The sequence below is a fragment of the Lagopus muta genome, chromosome 12 (genome assembly GCF_023343835.1).
Source record: "Lagopus muta isolate bLagMut1 chromosome 12, bLagMut1 primary, whole genome shotgun sequence".
Taxonomy (NCBI): Eukaryota; Metazoa; Chordata; class Aves; order Galliformes; family Phasianidae; genus Lagopus; species Lagopus muta.
The window spans coordinates 12,942,883-12,964,239 of NC_064444.1; the positions used below are offsets into that span (position 1 = coordinate 12,942,883).

The window sequence follows — 21,357 nt, forward strand, 5'->3', positions numbered from 1 at the left end:
AACTCAGCTCCCTGAGAGCAGGCTGGACTGCAAGTACAACAGCCTTCCTGCCAAAAGCACAAGGTGCAGGCACTGACAGCCCGGTGCATGAGCCCAGCTGCAGGCAGGCAAGCTACCAACTTGCCAGATCACAGTTCCTTCTTTTGTTCTTACCAGGCCCCATTGTTTCCTGACCACTCACTGCTCAAGCTCTATATCCAACCTCACAGAGCAAGGACAGCAGGTATGCCATCAAGGAAGCAGCCAGCAGCTCTCTCATGCTATTTTAAATGTCCCCAGGAAGGCCACCCAAAGGGCAGGACTGGGTCCTCAGCTGCACCCAACTGCTACAGGGAAAACCATGGCTCCCGTTGCCTTTCACTGACTAAGAGCCAAACCCCAGAGTTAAACCCTACATCTCTTGTTTGGCATAGCACAAGTACACTGAAAGCCTTCAAAATTTCTTCATGAAGCTATTTTTCAGATGCCTTCTAATGACAGAAGTGGCGGGGACTCCACCAGCGCTGCAGGAGTAGGAAACCATGGTACAGCATCAATCCAGGATTTCCTGCCTGAAATTTGGTCTTCACATCTGAAGTACAATATATACACAATGCCTGTACACTTGCCGTACATTTATTATCTTCTCGGGGAAATGATATAAAGGACAAAAGAGACTATGTTTACTCCCTCCCCCGCTGCTTTTACAATCTAATAATTTATTTCTCCTGGACATAAGTTTCAGATTTAAACAAAATCCCTGAAACCTAAAGATGCTACACAGTAGAGGCTAGGACAGTATTTCTTTCTATTTCAGAGATGGAGTGTTTAATGCACTGCTCTGTTTACCAGTAGCCCTAAATTTCTGAGGAAAAAAGGAGACCGTTCCACTGTGGCAGACCCCAGATGTAAATACAGGCAGACTACGATCACCTTCATACAGTCAAAAATATCTGGTTATTGGAAATGGGTCACCTAGGTTTAGACTGTTTGTTTTTTTCCACAGAAGCCATACTGGAGAACTCTTTTACGACATCTTGCTCATACTGCAGCCATATATCATTCACCTCTCTGAAAACAAAGTATGCTTCTATGATGTAAGAAATATCTGCAATTAGAAAAACCACCACACCCTCTTTGAGGAAAATAAAATCAAATACATGTTCAAACCACTCAACAGTGATCTTAAGGAAACTGCAAAAAGCAAGAGTATAAATTCATGCTAACTGTTACAAATACATCCATCTGCTCACAGACTAACCAGCGACTGAAACTGATGAATCCACTGAAAGGTAATTTTCAAGTCCACTAACGTCTGTCCTCTTCCAGTAATAAAGTAAATGTTTCTCAGTAACTGTGCTGCTTCTGAATGCCAATTTCTGTTTAGGTAGGCTTTGGTTTTGGTTCTCACTACAAAAAAAAATTAAAAATGCCTATCAAATATCTTTTCTTTCCAAAGGTGAAACCAAGCTTTTAAAGAACAAGCAACATTTCAAGCCAGAGAAGACAAAACTCCAATCAGATAAATGGTGTGTGTAATGACTGAGAACCATGGTTGCCTCGGGTTTCTTGAATGGGCTGTAGGATGGAATTTGGCACAGTCTGATGTTGAAGCTTACATCTCTTTTACTGCAGACAAGAAACTCACTAAAATATATAAATAATGAATGCGGCTGGGGATCTGTGCTGGTACGACTGCTGGTTCTGCAAGATGCAGGAGCACAAACAGACTGCTCCACGTTTTTGTTATTACCGAATCCTTGTTCTCCAACAATAAACACAGAATATTTTATCTGAAATGTCTTCTGCAGTACATACAATATAAGTTTCAGCTCTTTAAAAGTGCCAGCAAATTGCAGAAAGATAAGTTACAAAGACGTACCTAATTTGCTGTGATGAATTGTGTGCATGCTTCAGTGATCAAAACTGCAGCTGAGACCTATTATATTTAATGATCTAGACATTTCTTGTGAAAACACTCAGGCATATACTCTTATGTCTGGACAAGCATCCCCGTTTTGCTCCAGCAGCAAGCAAATGAAGAAACAGAACTTTTAAAACCATACTGTACTCCACCTTGGATGAGCTTTTTAAAACAGGGACTTCTCAAGCTCCACCGTTTTCCTCCTTAAATAGTGCTTATGTTCTGCCCTTTCCAATGCAGCATCCCTGTTCCCTTGAAAGCTAAAGTTGGTTGCTTTGGATGACAGTGATGCCCACTGGAAGAAACAGAACTAATCCACGCTCAGAGCCCAAACTACACTCCATCGCCCCTACAACAGCAAAAAAATAAAAAAAACAACAAAACCAGAGTGGCTGTATTACAGAACTCCTCCCATCAGCAATTACAAATAAACGTTGTGACAAGACTTTTTGGAAAGAAAAAAGGAACCTAAAAGAACAGAAAATGAAACAAAACCCCACAGTTTTCTAAATTTGCCTACATACTACAAAAACATTCTTTCTATTATAAGGACTATGCCCTGCCTGAGGCTCTGGTGGTGGGAAGCAATAGTATCTGAATCTGCTGTCCCCAGGGTCGCTGTCGCTGCACAGCCAGCTGTGCTGATGGGCACGCTCACAGACCCACAGATTGCAGCCCCTCTGCTCCTGGAAGAGCAGAGGGAATGAGACTTTGTACCACGTTCCTATGGGGATAGGAATTCCGCCTTACAAACAGATCAAGGACTTCTGAGTAAAGGGTCTCAGTTTCCTGATGTCTCAAGTCTGGCTTGTCCACAATTTTCCTGCATAGATTTGAGTGTATTGTTCATCTTCAGACTTTCCAAATTTGTAAGATAGGGAAGAAAAGAACAAGTAAGTTTAATTCAGTCACAGCTGTATTAAAAAAAAAAACACAGAAATCTGCAGAGAGAAACTGCATAAAATATAGAACCACAAACCCAAGAGCTCATTTTCTCCCTCCCTGGTCAGTTTGAACTTTTTTCTGTCATTCATTATTCAACAAAATAGAGCAAATCGCATCTTTTGTGTTTGACTGCAGAAATGAGGATTCTGAAGTGCGATTTCATTCACCTGAGGAGCTGCTAAATACTATCACAGCAGTAATTTGCAATAGTGTGCTAAAGAATGAAGAAAAGGTATTTGTTAATTGTTGACATAACAAAATTAATTTTCCATCTCCAAACTTTTTCTCATCTCTCCTGTGGGCTCTGATGCAATGTTACTGACTGGCACTGCTGAAATGCCAACTTGCATTTCTCATCCTTAATTTCACTCTAAATGTCATTAGTAATTGTTATTGCCAGACCAGAGAGTGCAATCTGGTCTTTCCGAAAGAAAATCTATTTCTCATTTCTTCTCCTGTGCTTCCTCCTTTTGGTCAAGGATGGATGTTTAACATGCCCACGTGCTCTGCTTGCAATAGCAGGGAAATGCATTAATGTATCTGGAAGTAAAACATTCCTGCTGTATTTATTTACACACAGTGTGCCTGGATCTTTATGAATACCAAACCGTATGTTTAGAGGGCCTTTAAAGCTTAGCTTTCAAGAACACTAACAAGTCTTAATGAATAAAGCTAACAAGTGCAGGAGGGAGACACCCTTTAATGTACACATACAAACCCCTCTCTGGATTCTTTCATCAATTACTTCTTTTGGTGGGTAATCAAGTTGTCAAACACAAAAGCAAAACCTTTGCACAGTGTTTGTTCTCTCTTTCTGCCACACGTGAAAAAAAACAAACCAACAACCTTCAGCCTGGATGTGTACAGCACAGCTAGCTTTGGTCTCAGCTAGTATGTCACACATTCGCCCACCAAGTACAAAGGGCTTCCACCACAGAGTGGAAGCAGAGATTAGATGTGTTCAAAGGAAAGCCTGCAAGCATACAAGGTTGAGTCCTTGCACACCTCCACGTGGTGCAGCAGTGATTTACAACCATGTTCAGCACCCACTGAATTTGGCCTCCAGCAGCAAGGGGAGAGAAGCACCCTGGCAGTAGAACTCCATCCTGGGAGGGACTGCATGTGCCACAACAGACCTTTAGTGGGCTCCCAAAAATCAGCATGTCTTACGTTTGTGTATCTACACAAATATAACATATATAAAATAGTTCAAAGCTAGGCTGCATTTCCATATCCATTAACTAAAGGCATCTTAGCTCAGAATAAATAGACATTTGGACATTTCCAGCCAGGAACTGTGCTTTCAATAAACACAATTGATGCATATACATTGTCTCTTGGCGGCTTACACTCATGGCCATCTGTTGGGATGGCATGGTGCCTACACAAAAGTTGGTTGGACCCTTGCCTTAGGGCATAGATGACAGGCAACAACGGGTTTAGCTGGGCAGCCTGAGCGCCGGCTTCAAGTGCCATCTCTGCTGTAGGAAGCCCCTTCTGTGTGCCAGCACTGCCACATTGGAACGACATGCCTCCTTACACTTGATCACACATGTTGACACTTGGGTGTGCTTAAGTGCATTAATGACTCAAACGATGCCTTTCACCTGGCTCCCTTTTCTTCCTCCACTCTGCATCACTGCTGGGTTTTCTGCACGAGTTAAAGCCAAGTTAGGCACATTTTGTTAGCCAGGGCCAGCCACAGAATGGCATTAATGGTGCAAGAAATGAAGAAGGCCTTTTCTATCGTGGGACAGCTACTCATATTTCTGAGCTTCAGCTCAGGTGAGTCTTCATAGACTTGAAAGACCTTTATGCATCCGTCTGGAGAGATGTCAGAGATAACAAAAAAAAAAAAAGCAATACACTGACCAGAATTTCCTTTCCAAACAACAACACTGTACCTTGCAACCATGCCAAACACAGGGCAGTTTGGGATTTCTGCATCACCTTCACATAAAGCAGAAGTGACCTGGCTGTGCCAACGCCTCCTCAGCCTGGGGGCAGGGAGCAGAGCACTGCTGAGTCACACAGAGGGGCCAGGGTGCCTCCCTCACTTTTACACAGCATTTCCCTCCTGAGCGTCAGGCCCAGGACAGATCCACTTCTGCTGCAGAGCCCCAGCAGCATTCCCACAGCTCTGCACACTATGAGAGCCATCTCTTAACCCCAAGTTTGTAAACAGCCACGCAGACCTCCCCCACTGAATTCAAACTTACTGAGATCCACAGACCCAGGGGGACAAAAACTCTTCTGCACGGTGACACTGGAACAGAGGTAACGCTTCTGGTTTCGCAGTCCATAACGAACGTTCATGCAGACAGACTCAATGTGATGGGTATGTGCCTACAGCACTTTTAATTTTTAATTATTGTTAGTTATAATTATCTGACTGTGTCTGAATGAAACCCAGCAATATGGCTGGAATAGATTTTGGTGTTCTTGTAATTTATTAGCTTTGTAACTACTAATAATTAAAATTTAACAATACTCTAAGCACCACAGCAACATTTTTTAGAAGTGCTAGCCAGATCTGCTCACATAACTGCCTGGGTCATCATCAGGATTTTAAAGGAAGAACAAACAGTTAAAAAAAAAAAAAAATTAATACATTAATGCAGAAATATAAATCCTATCCAAAATGAAAAAAAAAAATAGGTTTTCTTTTTGAAAAACTGCTTGCATATTTTGTTGATGCTTCATACAGAGCTTAGAAAGAGCTTGTGGTTTGTTTCCAGCTACTGTGTTGACACTGCAGTCTTGCTAAGCTCTGAAATAAGCAGGGGTTACATAAGTAGGAGGAGTGCTGCTCTCTGGGTCCTGTCGCCCTGCCATGCTCTCCCGTCCCCAGGGAAAATATCTTTCCTGCAGCAGCATCAAAATGCCATAGATTTGCATTTCCCTCTCTGACTGTATAAACACTCATTCAGAAGCACTGAGATATTTCAGGGTCTCATAAGAACACTTTGACTCCTATCTAATTCAGCTGGTGACACCAAACAGTTCCACAGAACAGGGTGCAGTCCCAAGATCTCTTCAGTCTCTTTCCTGTGCTCTGACCACTGGTGGCAAATGGATCCCTAGGATGGAGCTCTGGGGCTCTGGTTCCCCATCTGCTTCACTGCACAGCTCAGGAATTGCTGGCAGCAGCAGCTGGCTACCCCCAGCCTCGCAGCAGTGCTTGCAGGGAGGCCCCAGGGCTGCAGAGCAGCACCTCCACATCTCCCATGAGGACCTGTTGTCCCTAGGTGTCTCAGAGCAGTGCCTGCTCCCCCGGGCAGCAGGCAGCTCAGTATGAGATGTGTCTGACACCGTGCTGACGTTAAAGGCAGACTTTAAAAAGAAAACCTGCTTAGGGCTTGAGCTGCTGTAATCAGTGGAAAGAATCCTAAGGACTTTGATGTGGACCAAATCAAGCCCCTGGAGGACGTTCATGGTAAATCATTATTAATATAACGAGCTCAATTTCTGTGCAGCAGCTCATGCCTGTTTATAGATATATGAAAATTGCCAGCTCTTCACATAAAATAAAATGAGGAAGGAGACAGACCACAGTGTTAACCAATGAGCCATAGTAGCCTCTCTCCTTTTGATACATGTTCATTTAAAGGACCTGGGCACCTGAAATGACAGCAAGTTTCTCCAGTGAAGCTCCCTTAATTTAACAGTTCAACATATCTCCAAATCTGAGCAGAACGAAACCCTTTTACCCATAAGAGGCAATGAAACACCTGAACACCTGTGCCAGGAAGGACCTGGCAGTACCCCACTCCCCCGGTACCTGGGTTGTGTGCACATTGTTTATTGTATCCCTTGCCTTGGTTTTCATCAATTGTAATCATTTAGGAGGAAACAGTATGATTAACAGAACACAAGCAAACAGCAGGAATTAATCCTTTAAGTACAAATACTCCATTGGTTATGTGATGGCTCCTTGGAAAATGCAGTAGCAAAAGAGCATGTATGAAAACTCCCCTGGTTCCTCTAAAAAAATCACTGTTCAGTCACATTTTGCTTATTTCAATTCTTAATGCAAGCAACTGAGGAGGCACATCCCCCAGCTGGGAGCAACACTGCAACCCTAACCCTCAGCACCCAACAGATATCCCATTTCTAACCCATCTTGGGAGCAGGCAGGGCTCCCTACTATATTTTGAACAGTAAAGATTTAAAGTTCAGCTGTCAGAGAGCTATCAACCCCACACCTGCACACCCCATGTGCCACAGTGACTCCAGACACTCTGGACAGCCCAGGACAGGCTCAGAGGGCTCCCCTGCCCCACTGGTGAGGACTGCCCTCCCCGCTTCTACACTTCAGCAAGCACTTTCAGCAGGATGCAAGAAATGCTATAGCCTTGATGTATTATGAATTAGATATAAATTTACTTTTTTTTTTTTTCCCAGGCCATTCTCATCATATTCACAGATGTCAATCTCTACAAACAGGATGTGAAAAACAAGGAGCTGCCAGCCCTTCCTCCCCTGCCCTGAGGGCACCCTCAGTTATCACACTGACTATTTCCACCATACTCCGTATTTAACCGCACCGTGTTTTGTTTCCTCATTTCCAATGAGATAACGTAAGCAGCTGAATAACCTTCCTGATTTCTTTTCCTCTGGCAGTATTAGCATAACCTCTCCCTGACTCATCACTCCAGGTTCACACCAGAGTTTCCACAGCTTATAAAATGAGCTCTGTTCCTCCAAGCTTTCTTAAGCCTTAGTTTTACAGCTCCATCAGATAGCGTAAACTTCAAAGCACAAACACACGCTAAAATACAACCGCTAGTTCAGAAATGAAAAGAGAGTCTGATTGTTGCAGGAGTGTTATGCTGCTGAAGCAGGATTTGCCCCAAGCACTGACATGTACACTTGGAGTGGGGAGCTTTTCATCACATGGCATGCATACGCCTCTCTTGGCATGCACTGTGTTCAAGATAACTGTTTAGACAAACGTTTACAAGTCAGCAGGGCTAATTCATACTGCTCCAGGACATCTCTAAAAGTTACCTCTTCCTGCACTGCATGTCGTTCTCCCCCCTCCTCCTTTTCCCTGTTTTTGCAAGAATGACATTCAATTTCTCCTTGAAATATCAGAATACTCATTTTTATAGAAAAAGTACTTTCAGTAATCTCACTTAAAAATACAAAAAGCAAACAAGGCGTAGGTTCCGATTTTGACCTAAAAGAAATAGCTGTTATTTTACAGCAGTGGGATCAGAACCGAAAAGTCAAATTCATCAAGCAGGCCCATGTGGCGGATGGCAATTTTCTCACGTAAGAAGTGTGCCGCTAAGAGAGCAAACGGTTCATGCAGATTGAACTAGCAGCTCAACAACTGGTTCACTAAAATAATACAAAATCTTCATCATTCAGCAAAAACATAACAAACAGCTGAGGAATCTGGAACAGGCAGCTTTGCATATCGTTAACTGGCGAGATAATCACACCAGTCAGGTAGGATCAGAAGTTCTGAGTGTTCCTAACTGATTGTACACGTTTTGTGCCCTCCTTGACTCAGGTGTTTGAATTAATAAAACCCCTGGCATCAAGTAAACACTTTTTTGAATCACCACTAAAATAAGGACTGAAACAGTGCAGCTAAGAATTAAATTTTCATTCAGCCAACACCATTCAAAGCTACTTGGGTAATTATTTTAAGTACAGAAATGTTAAATGCACACAAATCCTGCGTGAAAACTGGAAAATTACAATTATAATTTATCTGATTACAGCTGCTATTTGCAGCAATTTTGCAATGAACAACACTTCAGAATTGAAACACTATGTAATTAAACTGTTAATTGCAAAAAAAAAAAAAAAAAAAAAAAAAAAAAAGAGCTACTGCTAAGACTATAATTTAACAAGGTTCTATTTATTTGACTGTCTGATCGTAAAGGTTAATGCAGTGGCACAGGAAGCCAGTACACCCATTTTAATTGTGCTGGCATCTTGACCAAATACCACTTAAAAGGCAAATCGAGATAAAAACACTGAGATGGCGTTGCAAACCACTGCCGCCTGCACAAAATGCTCCTGGTGACAACACACAAACCCAAATCTGCTGACTTTATTCAAACATTAACAAGGTATAGTTAAAACTTTTGTACACTTATGCAAATCAGGTTGCTAGCACAAGAGAGAGAAGAGATTCCCCTGGGAGAAAAAAAATAAAATAAAATCAACAAAGTGAAAAGATCAACCATCCTTCCACAGCGTGACAGCAAGACACAAGAGGCAGCAGCTTGGGAATTCAGCAACATAAATAAAAACCCTCCAAAGTTTAAGTAAATTGTGTATTACAAAGTTAACAGATGTAAATGAGGCACACAGTACCATTCTAGGAGAAAGCCACGTTTGCCAGCAAACAGCACACCATGGCAGCACAGCTCAGGTAAAGGCACTGATGAAGGGCAGGGCAGCACTCCTGCACCACAGCACTGTGTTCCCCTGTGGGACAGCACACACACAGGGCTTGTTCTGCACTTGGAGCAGCACAAAGTTAATGCCCCACAGAGTTTCCAGCCTGTAGGGGCTCAGCACCAAAGGTATGGCACAATTTAAAGCCCAACCTCAGCAATACAGCTCCAGGGCAACCCCTGGGATCAGGGCAACCCCTGGGATCAGGACTCCAGCAGCACCTCCAAGGCCCAGTCCCTCAGAAAGCAACCAAGAGCATAGGACAGGCTCCACTTCAAGAGCAGGTAAAACAAAAGAGACCACAGCCCCCAGGGAAACCAGTATGCAATGCCTGGTTGGCAGAACCTGCTGCTTATTAATGTGCTATTGCCTTGGTGGAGCTGCTAATGAAGCATCATGTTCAGTTGTACCCACGCTTTGCTCTCACACCTGGGTGGGGAAAATTCCTTTACTTTTGACTTAGCAGTGAGTAAGTGTACTATTTAGCAGTAAGGGCAGTGTACTATTTGCTTAGTCTTTGTATGTTAATCAGTTCCTAAATTATTAATAGAGAAAAAGAAATTATTTACAAGGTGTTTGACGTAGACATGTCAGGATGTAGCAACTCTACTGTCAAGAGGAATACTCATAAAGAATCATGATATTTGCCTTGTCTTATTTACTTATTTCAGCCATGCTCAAAGACCCTTCTCTCCTGATAGCATCCCAGGAGGCAGGAGACTGAGTTTAAGAGCAGGAGGAGAGACTGTACTGGATGTGCATTTCCTCCAGTTGCCATACAAGGGTGAAGGCTACACACACAGAAAAACCAACAGCCTCGGCTTTGCTGTTACTCCTCTTGGAAACATACCTGAAGCTCTGTTTGAAAGAAGAACTTCTGTGGGCACTGGGAACAGTCATAAATTTTATCTTCCTGTCCGTGGACTGCAAAGATGTGCTGCTGCAGTTTATTTGCCTGCACAAAAACTGAAAGAACACAGTACAATTAGTTAAAATTGTTTCATATAACATATCCCATCTTGAACTACACTGTTATACACTTTTATGACTGCAAAGACTCTAAAAAGTCCAAGGATATCCACCAGAGAAGTGCCAACACTCAATGCAGCAGAACGTCCTTACCGGTGGTCAATTTAGAATCTCCAGGCTGGCAGTCAGCTCACTTCTGACGGGCTCTAAATCCTGGATGGACTTTTGATATTTCACATAAAGCTAACGCTGTCCACGGGTGACTGGAAGAACTCAGTCATCAGAGCGAGCAGAGGACGTCACCGCTCCTGCAGGGAGCCCTGGCCCCACAGCAGGTGCATTGGATGCATTTTTAATGCAGGACAACTGGGCCAGGAGCAGCCTTGATGGCTGGTCTGGAGGATGAGTGCCCAGAGCAGCATTTCTGGCAGACACGTGAACCTGAAAGGGCAGGCTGCCACGGTATTCAGACCTTCTAAATGGGTTGTCCTTCCAATATAGAAAAAAGATTATGATTTAATGTTACAGATATACCATCTACATTAGGATTTTGAATTGATAATTACCTTGCCTTTAACAAGTGAAATGAGAAACATATTGAACTCCAGCTTCAGCTAGTTAAAAACATATCTCATTCAATTTTTGTCTCATCCTATATGACTTTTCACCAGTAAATGAAAAAAGCTTCTTCAGCAGAATTAGAGATGCAGTCAAACACATTACAGCATGCTTCAGGAATAGAAAAACTAACTCCAAGTTCTCAAAAAGCAATTCTCAGCCTGTGGGTCAGATCCCACAAGGAGCACAGGGCTGAGGGGAGCGCAGTAGCTGACACTCAGCCCATGGTCACACATGGCAGTGATCCCTTTGCAGTTTGGAAACTTAGGTGTTAACTGCTATTCTGACGAGGGAGTAAAAGGCACCCTTAAAATGCATCCTGAAGATGTTTCGAGAAAGGACCATCCAGGACCATTTGCACTGATGAGACAGCTGAAAACGAACCTCAGGGAAGGAAAACAGAGCAGGCCCTCAGATGGATACAACTGCAAAGGACCTGGAAACATGTTTTCATGAGCAGGCTGCTCTTAAAGAAACCTTTTGGAGGGAGGAGTCAAACCACACTGTTGTGTGATGGGATCTCATGTGAGCAAGGTATGCTGCTGTACGTGGCACACAAGGAGTCTTCACGAGAACAGGCCCCTGCCTTGCAAGTTCTGCTCTTAGAGATGCACCTCACATTCAGGCCACAACCTGAAAGGCCCCATTGCGAGAAGTAACACAGGGCCGGCTGCATTTGGGCAGTGCCATGAGATGTCAAACTCCTCAGTGCTGCAGTTTCAGACAGGAGATATTCTGAACATTTCCAAGCACAGTATTTCTTTTCCCAAGAAAAGGCATACAGTATTTTACAAATCCCCCGAGTGTCATTTCTGGATCAAGCCATGCACACTGAGGCTTGTCTCAGTCTCCCTGTCTTACCTGTGAAACAAACAGGGCATTTGAATGTGCCTCCCATCCCCTCAAAGCTGTGCTCAATCAGGTGACACAGGAGCTTTGCCGGAGAGTCAAACATCTGGTTACACAGCTTGCACTCATGATTGATGCCTTCCTCTGCAAGGTTCAAATGATACAACTTGTTAGTGACACAGCACATTAGCGTCTGCGATGCAGCAGTCAGAGAGAAACTCCCGTGCCCAATGCCGTGCACACAACTTCAAGGGCCCCCAGCCCCCAGCAAGGCACAGCCCAGTGCACTGAGCTCAGGTGAGCAGCCCTGCTCACGTTAGGGCCATTTATCTGCAGCTGGGATGGAGGCGACGCCGTGTGCTGCTGCCGGGCTGCACCCATCCCGTGCCGCTCCTCACGCTCTGCACACAACAGAGACGTCGCTGCTCTGCGTATGTATTATTAAATACTCAGCATTTAAAATGAATTTAACAGGGAATTCAACCACGTACTCTGAAAGCAGGCTTCGTCACCTCAGATTACACTGCAAATGTAGCAGGGAGGAACAGACTGTGGAAGAATAGCAGGAGCCCAAACCAGTGCTGGCCTTAATTTTATATCTCTTGGCTTTTTCCAAGCTGAAGAGAGACCATAAAAGTGATTTAAATGTCGTTTGAAAGAGTAATTTCCACGTAACACATCCTAAACATTATTCTAGGAGGTACACTGAATATGCAGTGCCCACTGCTAATGCCCCATGATCTAGAGGAACTCACAGGGAAATAATAACAATTATTCTTAATTCCAGCCTACCACCTTTGTAAGATGATACCATTTCTCTTTTTTTTCTCTTTTTTACTGACTTCTGTATTTTTGTTGCCTATGTGTCATTTTTCGAGGTATTGAAGCCATACTTCCTTTGGTTTTCTTGAAAGGAGGGAGGGGGTAACAGAGATTTAAAAAAAACCCTAGGTTTAAAATGTGCACTTTATACAACCCAGTGAACATCTAAACTTAAAAAGATTTTGCAGATGGTTTTTGTAAGCACTTCTCAAAAACATCTTCCCTTCATTATGGCAGCATGCATGAAAGTCATGAACACGTATTTTAAAAACTAAAGAAATTGCCTTTTGATTTACACTCAGGTTTATTTTAATAACTCCAAACCTCACTGACTTCAGCTGATAGTTCCAAGATGCCCAAGAAATGACTGCATCATCCCATGAAATAATCTCCTGCCAAACGCGTTCGGATCTTGCAAATAATGTCAGCATTCAAAAGCACAGTCTCTATTTATAATTGCTTTAAATAACCTTTGAAGCAATCAAACAGTGGGAAATTATTGTTTGTTTAGGGTTTTTGGTGCTCCCAGGATCTCGAGGTGGGAAGGCGAGCAGTGGGTCCAGCACCAGTGCGGCCCACGGAGCTGAGCTCAACAGCTCCCACAGCCACACAACTGCATGGCTGCAGCTGGAGCGTCCCCAGAGCTCGTGCTGCCTTGATGGGACCTCCATGCGAGGAGGGGGGAAATAGAAATTATTTACAGAATGGATCAGTATGCAGGGGGCAAGCTCCTGTCCATCCCTGAGGGAGGCTGCTGGCCTTTCTCTGCAGAGGGCAGAAAGCAGGTAAGGATCTGTGCCTCGCACCACCTGAGCATGCCCAACAATGCATGCAATAAACTTGGAGACGACAAAGCAGATACTGGGGGAATGGAACAAATTCCTTCTGCGAGTAAATCAGAGAAATCATGTTTGACATTAATTTTCTACTCTCCACATAGTGAGTGCTTGGAAAATAGTGATTCATGCGCAGCCCGGTCCTGTGTGAGCACGTGTGTTCATAAATACAGACACAGGCTGCTGATGAGAGGACTGCTCCTTTTGCAGCCTAAATATCTTTAATTTCAGTATAATTAAAAAAAGAGGATTTCACAGCATTTTGACTGAAGCGTGTTTTTACTGACTTGGTCTGTTTAATTAGGTACCAGAGACTGTGCATTCTCTTGGCTGATCCCCGCAGTATTTTAAATAGTTAAACCTATAACAAACAAACTAAAACTCGAATGAAAAATAATAAAACATAATGGGTTCCTGCAGATCTGGAAATTTATCCCACTCGAGGCAAGACCTTTTGATTTGCAAATCCACTTCTGAATTATAAGGCCTTCTCCTCACCGGTGGGGGTTTTTATTCCACTCCCACAGGAGTCCATTATGTATTTCTCGTGTCTATAAAACCATCCAGGAAGAAAAAAGGTGGAAAAAAGTACCATGGTTAGCATGACAAACGCTTCTCTTTTCATGCATGTGTATTCAAAATATGAAAATGCCCAAAGATATAGATAGAATTGCTGCTATAATCACTCTCTTCTCCGTGGCATTTTACAGCATATTATTTTACACAGAAACGCGGTGCGTGTGTAGGGGCACTCAGTCACCTTTGGAGAATAACTTCAGTGAATTATCTGGGATCATACAGGAGCACAAGGCTGCCTCCAGACAACGCAGCCAACGCCGGCCCTCCCTCCAGCCACGTGCGCCGGGCGTCAGCAGCACAGCGCATCGCGGCGTTCCCCTCATCTCTATTCTTCTTAAAAAAATAAAAATGACAGGCATCTATGAGACCTACATAACTCCAGTGAATTATGCAGCCCCTCTCATTTGTAAAATAAAATGCAGATTTTTACAGCTCGCTGTGCTAGATCGTCTCCCATCTCTCCGTAAGTGTATCTATGCGGGGATCAATTGATTTAACACTAAACGAGCCACGCACGGCCAACAAGAATCTTGGGCTCCTTGCCTTTCTTTTTTCCTGCACTCAAAATAATAAGCATTAATTTTACACTTCATTTCTCAAAAAAATAATAGGGTGTGCTCTTGCTTAAAACAAGCAGGCCTGCTGGATTCTGTCAGCCTGAAACTATGTCAGGCCAAAAGAGGAACAGAGCGCTTTGTGTAAAAGTATCATGGGGAGATGATAGTATCCTGTAATGTTTTCAGTACCTACTTTTGTCTCCAAAAGCATTTGATCCCTGGCAGACACACACTTATTTCCATACTGGTCTTGAGGGAAGCCGGTAGGAACGAGAGCTGATTATCTGAATCCTGAAGGTGAAACCTGGGTGGTGCCCACCGATGTCAAAGGCAGCGATTGTCTAAATGTTGAGGTACATAATTTGCTGCCTGTTTGGAGGGCTGGGGGCTGCGCGGCCCCGGCTGAACCGCGGCGGTGGAGCACGTCCTCATTGTTCTCAAGTTGAAATGCATTTGCAGGATGGTTCACGTGTGTTGATAGGAGCTTAGCTGCATTTACACCAACACCCTGCCCGCTTCTGAGCGGGAGCGCGCCTCTCCATACAGCCCTTCCTGCTGCTGCAGCGTGCATTTAATACATATTACAACGAGTCTCTCAGCCTCTAAGAGAACTGACGCCGGCAGCCTCCTGGCGAGGATGCAGTATAATTAATAATGCTGTATTAAGCCCACGCACTGTATCAGCTGCATTTCTAATTATAACTATATTAATAGCGATATAAAACGATGCACTAACAGTGCCACGTACCGACATGTTATCAAACCAATAACAAACTGCAATTTGAACAATAAAACAGCATCGTCTTCACTGTTAGTTAAAACTTCTCTTCAACTTGATTTAATAAAGCAAAATTTCCCCTCATGGAATAACCACAACAGTCCTAATTTGAAGGAGTGCGTGCGGCCGTCTGATGCTCCTGACAGCAGCACACATCCTGTGCCACGGCTCTACCTCGCTGCAGCAAATTACAGCAATAAAAGGGAACGTCTTTCCTGTACTCAGATATACACATCCATGGCTTAACCACACTTTTAATGAACTTTGAAATGCTGTAATTCAGTGTAACAAAGCATTAATATGCTGTGCTCACAGAGAACCTTCTCCCATACCCTATATCATAAATCCGGTAGAATTAAATGGGCCATGTAAGGAGAGCTCCGATTGTAACAGAAATAAATACAAATTGGAATGAATGCAGGGAAATAAAAGGAAGACTGCATGAAACTATTCTGTTTATGCAATTCATTCCTCAGTAAATAAGTAAGAAAAGGGATACATTTGTAACAAGAGAAAAGCAGGAGGAGCCCAAGCACTGATCCATGTGGCTGTGCAGGAGCGAGGGGCTGTGGCCAGGAGGTGACAGTGATGGACATCTCCACTGAACAAAGCCATGGGAACGCCGGGCCGGCAGCATCAACAGAGATCCAACGTGACTGCAAAGCCTGGGGCTGGGAGCAGGGCACACCACTGCCAGGGGACAGCAGATTCACAGTGGTTCACGCCAGACTTGGATGTCGCCTGCTATCCAGATGGCATTCTTTCACTGCTGCTGTTTCTATACCCCATCCCGCTGTACGGCACCCCCGGAACACCCTGTGCCAGTGGGTTCCATAATGAATCCCGGTGGACAAGGCCGAGCCCTCCCACACCCCGCAGACCCGGCGCAGGGCCTCGCAGCCCGGCAGTGGGAGGCAGCGGATTGATGGCGCGGCAGCTGAGCGTCACCTGGGGAGCTGGGTGCCATCCTCACAGGGATGCTGGAGGTCAGTTACCATGGCAACGTTGAATGAGCTCAACCTTGTAACTGACCCTTATCTTTTTTTGATCTGTGGCCCATTTGGGACCAAGGCTGGAAATCAACTGGAAAATAATCCGGTCACATATCAGAAAGAAAATTATTTATACTTATTTATCCAGGTAGAGCTCGCATCTCTCTCTGACGCCTCCCGTCCTGCTCCCAAGCACATCACACAGCTGAGCAGGACGCCCAGCCTCACGCCACAAGACCTGTGCCCATCCCAACCCACAAAGCCATGCACGCCCATGTCCCACCAACACACTGTCCACACCTCGCCTGGCACAGCCACGTGGCCTTGGCCTCTGTGCGGTAACCACGCACCTGCACCCACCCCTCCTCAGCAGCCCTAATATTTGTTGGGATCTGGTACCTGTGTTCTTTTGTGCATTCTTTCTCCGCTGAAATATGATTCTGCTTTGAAATACATTTATATGATCTAGAATGGCACAACACTGATGTCTTTTATGAGCTGACGATGGTTTAATAAAATCTTGCATTCCTGCTTCATCCTTATGACAATTTTACTATTATAAGTTTTCAAGGGATATGAGAGCTGTCCACTGTGGTTAGAAACATCAATTTAATGGAAAATGATAACATGGGGACTTTGATTTTTCTAGAAGCTATATAAGGAAAACCAACAAAACTGCAGAGCATTCCAAACATGCGCTGGCTCTGGCACAAGACCCACTAAAACCCGTCTCCTTCTTACAGCCTTCCGGTGGATGCTCAGCCCCAGGAGCAGTCTGGCAGAGCTGAGGGGCTGCCCCGCTCCCAGTGGGGGAAGGGCTTTGGGAACCAGGAAGCAGTGAGGAGACCACAGCTCCTGGCAGGCTTCACTGGTGCTGGACCAGCACCAATGGGTTCTGGTAACCAACTCCAATGCTTCTGGTGATGCACTCATTATATGGCCTCTTTTCCAGGTATTCTTTTTTCAGGCTAAATTAGCCTAACTGCATAACAGGCTTTAAACTCTTTTCAGCATCTCAGGGGGCCTCAAGCTCAAAATATGCAGAATTAGATGCCAAATTATTTATAGGGTAGCTGTGAGTTCACTGCCTCCAGTACATGTCACTGTGCTGCAATATTAAAATGACCATTAAAAAGAAGCACAGTCCCAGAGGGACTTGGGATGAGATTGCACAGTTTCTACTGAACATGAGGGCAGCCTGCTCTAAGCCAGTGCCTGTGCTGCAGTGGCACAGGAAGGCCTTGTGTCACTGAGGATGGCTGGAGATGGGCCCACCAAGACTATCCTACTGCTTAATTTTTGGCTTACAAGAAAAAGAAAACCTGAAAGTTCAAAGGAGTCCATGGAGCTGTGCATCATCAGTCTGCGGGCTGCAGCATCCAAGAGAGAATCTGCCTATATGGCATATTTTAATCTGAGAAACTGCATTTATAGATCATTTACAGAGATGTGCTGCACTTTAGCCCTGTAACTTCAAAATCTAACAGCCTTTCTGTGAAAACATGTCTGTTTCAATTGCCTACATTAAAACTTCTCATGGATCGAAGTCTGATAGGTCTGGCTGTTCCATCACAACCGTTCATTAAGGACTAACTCCAACGGCTTCCATGGAAGTGCAAAATCTGTACAAGAAAAACAAACCTATGTTGAGAATGCAAGCCCAAACACATGCACAGAATGAGCCTGGATGAAGCTTAAAAAACCCTTAAGAACAGCTAGAGGTGAATGACAACACCACAGGTATGCATCCCATGCAACTCTGCAGTCTTGTATTCTGGTGTTTGGATAGGTTCACAGCTGCACTATTTCAAGTTTAATGACAATACCTGGTAAAACAGAGCTGCGAGTGCAGGCCCACTGCCACGCAGCCATCCTGTGCTGGCATCCCTCACACTGCTATGACAAACCTGAGCACCCTGCTGCAAGCCCTGATGTCCCCCTCTGCACAGCTCCCTGCACTGCTGCACACCCAGAGCAGGTTCATCCCAGGGTCCTATTGGCAATATTGCATCCAAGTGCTCAGAACAGGCATATGAGAATAACTAGGACCTACCTGACATCTATTATTGTGCAACTAAAAATTAAACCATTTCTACACTTATTAAACATCCCACTGGAATATGCCAAGTGCTTTCTGAACATGCAAAGCCTCAAGCCAAGTTTCAATGGGTGCAAGGCCCTTTACACTCACTGCACAGGCCCAGCACATTGAGCACCAGGAGCCCTGTCCCACCATACCCACCCGGCCCCCACTATCCTCGCATGACCATGGTGACACAGAGCCACCAGAACTCAAGCAAGAACCACCATAGGCAAAGCCTCTGCTGCTGTGGTTCATGCTCACGTGGTGGAAGAGCCAAGCAGCCAAGCACCAGCCGTGCCAGCACCATGCATCCCAGAGAGCACACAATTGGGTTTTACATACCCAAGCTCCCATAGATGAGTGTCTAGATGAGCGTCTCTGATCTTCAGATTAAAGTTTCCCAAGTACACGTTGACATGAGATAGACTATAAATCTATTGTGTAAATAATCACCAGACTAATGGTGCCTAATAGTATATAATTAACATGACTGGCAGGCTGCAAGCCAGTTGTTGTCAGCTATGCTCAGCAATACTCAGACTACAGGAACGCCTTACAGCACTTCTCTGGTGGCAGAGAAGCTTTCAGGGAAGCTGAAAACTGGTAAAATGAGAGTGAAACAGAACTCATAGCAAAATGAAAACTTTCAAGCATACACTTAACAGAGGAACATACTTCCAGGCTTCAAGGTATGATAATGCTGTACTTTTTTGTTTGTTTGGCAAGAGTTAAGAAAACTTCTGTTATCCCTGTACTGGTCAGTGTCTTTCAGCTTTTCACTGAGAGAGGAAGAAGCAAACCATGACAGCCACTTGGGCACATGGGCACAGTCACAGCCTGGCACCTCGCAGCCACCCCATGTCCTCCCAGGCCCAGCACCCTGGCAGTGCACTTGGTGCCGCTGTGCTGGCTGACAAAATGAGATGCCACTGCCAGCAGAAACACTAAGTGTGACTAAACAAGGTCTGGCTCTGATAGGTGACATATTTCATGAGTATCTCTCATAGCTTGCTAAGTGCAAATTCGCCCAAAAGAATGAAAACTAGATACTTTAAGTTGGGAATCCTAAGGTGCAGTAACATACAATATTCCTTAAAGCAGTCACCAAGAAGGATCTGCATAGAAGCAAGAAAATACCTGAAGCACCTCTGCATTATGCAGAAATGTATTCTAATACTATGGAAATACTCAGCAGTGAATGTACAGAGCATCTCCATGGCTTCTGATGGGATTTGCTCAATTAACACCCCATGGTCCAGGTGGCAAACATCCCCCGTGGGAGCCTCACGTTGAGTAAGGAGAGCGAGAATCCCACAGCCTTTTGGAAAGGGAGTTGCACTTGGTAACATATCCAATACACAAAACCTAAAATCAAAATGGCATGGCCCTTCTGGTTGCAACAGCAGCTGATGCAGCTGAGGGCACCTCTGGGGTATGGAGAAACACTGGGCTGAAGCCTGCATGGGAGTGACTGGGGCTGCTGGGGAAGGCTCAAAGGCATATGGGGTTGCTGCAGAGAAGGGGCTGAGGAACATCCACTGAGCCCAGTATAGATTTAGGAGCATTTCCCCAAAAAGTCCAGATGAGTAGGAGCTGAAGGTACTAAGAAAGAGTGAAAAAGGAGAGGAAAAAATCAGGCTGCTTATCAGCCACTCTCCCAAATAAAATAAGATCCTAAATCTAGCTGTCATGGAGTCCCTGTTTGAACCAAAAAGAAGGAAACAATAAAGGTCTGTTAGAGACCCGCTACTCACTATTTCATTCTTCATTTTTCTTGCAAGTTCTTACTTGAAGGCCCAATTCAACAATCAACACTATGAAGTCAGCATTTGCTACTGTCACCCCGAGAGGTATCAGAGATACAATCGTATATATGCAAAACAGGCAGAACTCTGATAACAATACCTGGCCTTTAGGCAAAAAATTGACTCTTTAAATGGCAGCCACTATGATAATGCCAGCCTAAGAGCCAGCCTTGCACAAATTTCCTCCGCTTAGTAACATAAAAGTTCCACAGTGAAAAATACAGCACTTGGGTAGTAACAGTGACAGCCCATTTTAGTAGGAATGTTGAAGAGGAGATGGCAAAGCACAACCCCAGATGAGGCCACAGGCTTCAGCTTCTCCCCAGAGCATTCCAGGTGTCCCCATCCCTGGGCTGCCCCAGCAGGGCACAGGGACATCACCGCTGTGACAGCAGCCACCACTGCCGGCCCAGCACTGCGCTCCTCAGGCAGGGCTCGTGCCAGGCACTGCACACAGCTGTTGCACCTCTGCAGCAAAACAAGCATCAATTATGCATCGTATCAAAAACCAAAATGCTAGGGCATGGAGCTGGCTACCTGAAGCACAGGAGTGAGCAAGTGCCAAAGAGAGGAAAAATACATCCAAACCCATCACGGAGCACTCGGCAACTTCACATGCAATGCCATCAACTGCCTTCCATTGCAAAGTTCTCCAATACTTGGGAAGAGATTACAGAAATACTTGGGAAGAGATTACAGAAATATTCAAAGATACAATATTTGTATTTCCAATGTTAATTTGACACACAGGAGTGTGCATGAGGGAATGTTTATAATCAGCACTCCAATAAACTCACAAATGACTCCAGTATTTTATAAGCTTGTTAGAAACAAATCACTCCCTTAGCTTATATTTACTTACTGATGAATCGTAAAAGGCCTCAATACACAAAGAGTAAATTCAAACTGTTTTCCTCTTGTTTTATCTTACCTACCCTTCCTCACGTGCCCAGCACAGCACTGCTCTGGGTGCAGAAGGCCAGGGCTGGCCATGTACTGCCTGTACAGCTGTGCTGAGGGACCAGGCCGTGACCACTCATCTCCAGCAATAACAGCTCTGTGCTGCACGCTGCAGCCACAGCCAGCAACCTGCATGTGGAGGGAAACGAGAGCTGGCAGAACGGCACTCCTTTTTGTAATGTAGCTGAGAGCTGTGTGCTAATAATGGGAGTGGTGGGGATACTCAGCTCTGTGCTCCAGG

At 44.6% G+C, this 21,357-nt stretch overlaps 1 protein-coding gene across 6 annotated transcripts in view; it reads right to left on the bottom strand.

Annotated features, from left to right (window-relative positions):
• Positions 1-21,357, bottom strand: part of ZNF423 (zinc finger protein 423) — a 196,866-nt gene that overhangs the window by 10,912 nt on the left and 164,597 nt on the right. For all 6 annotated transcript variants that reach the window (XM_048958348.1, XM_048958344.1, XM_048958343.1 and 3 more), the window contains 2 exons: positions 11,717-11,848; positions 10,119-10,234 (listed from right to left, as the gene is read on the bottom strand). In XM_048958348.1, coding sequence (XP_048814305.1) covers positions 10,119-10,234; positions 11,717-11,848 — 248 coding nt within the window. The remainder of the gene's footprint in view (positions 1-10,118; positions 10,235-11,716; positions 11,849-21,357) is intronic.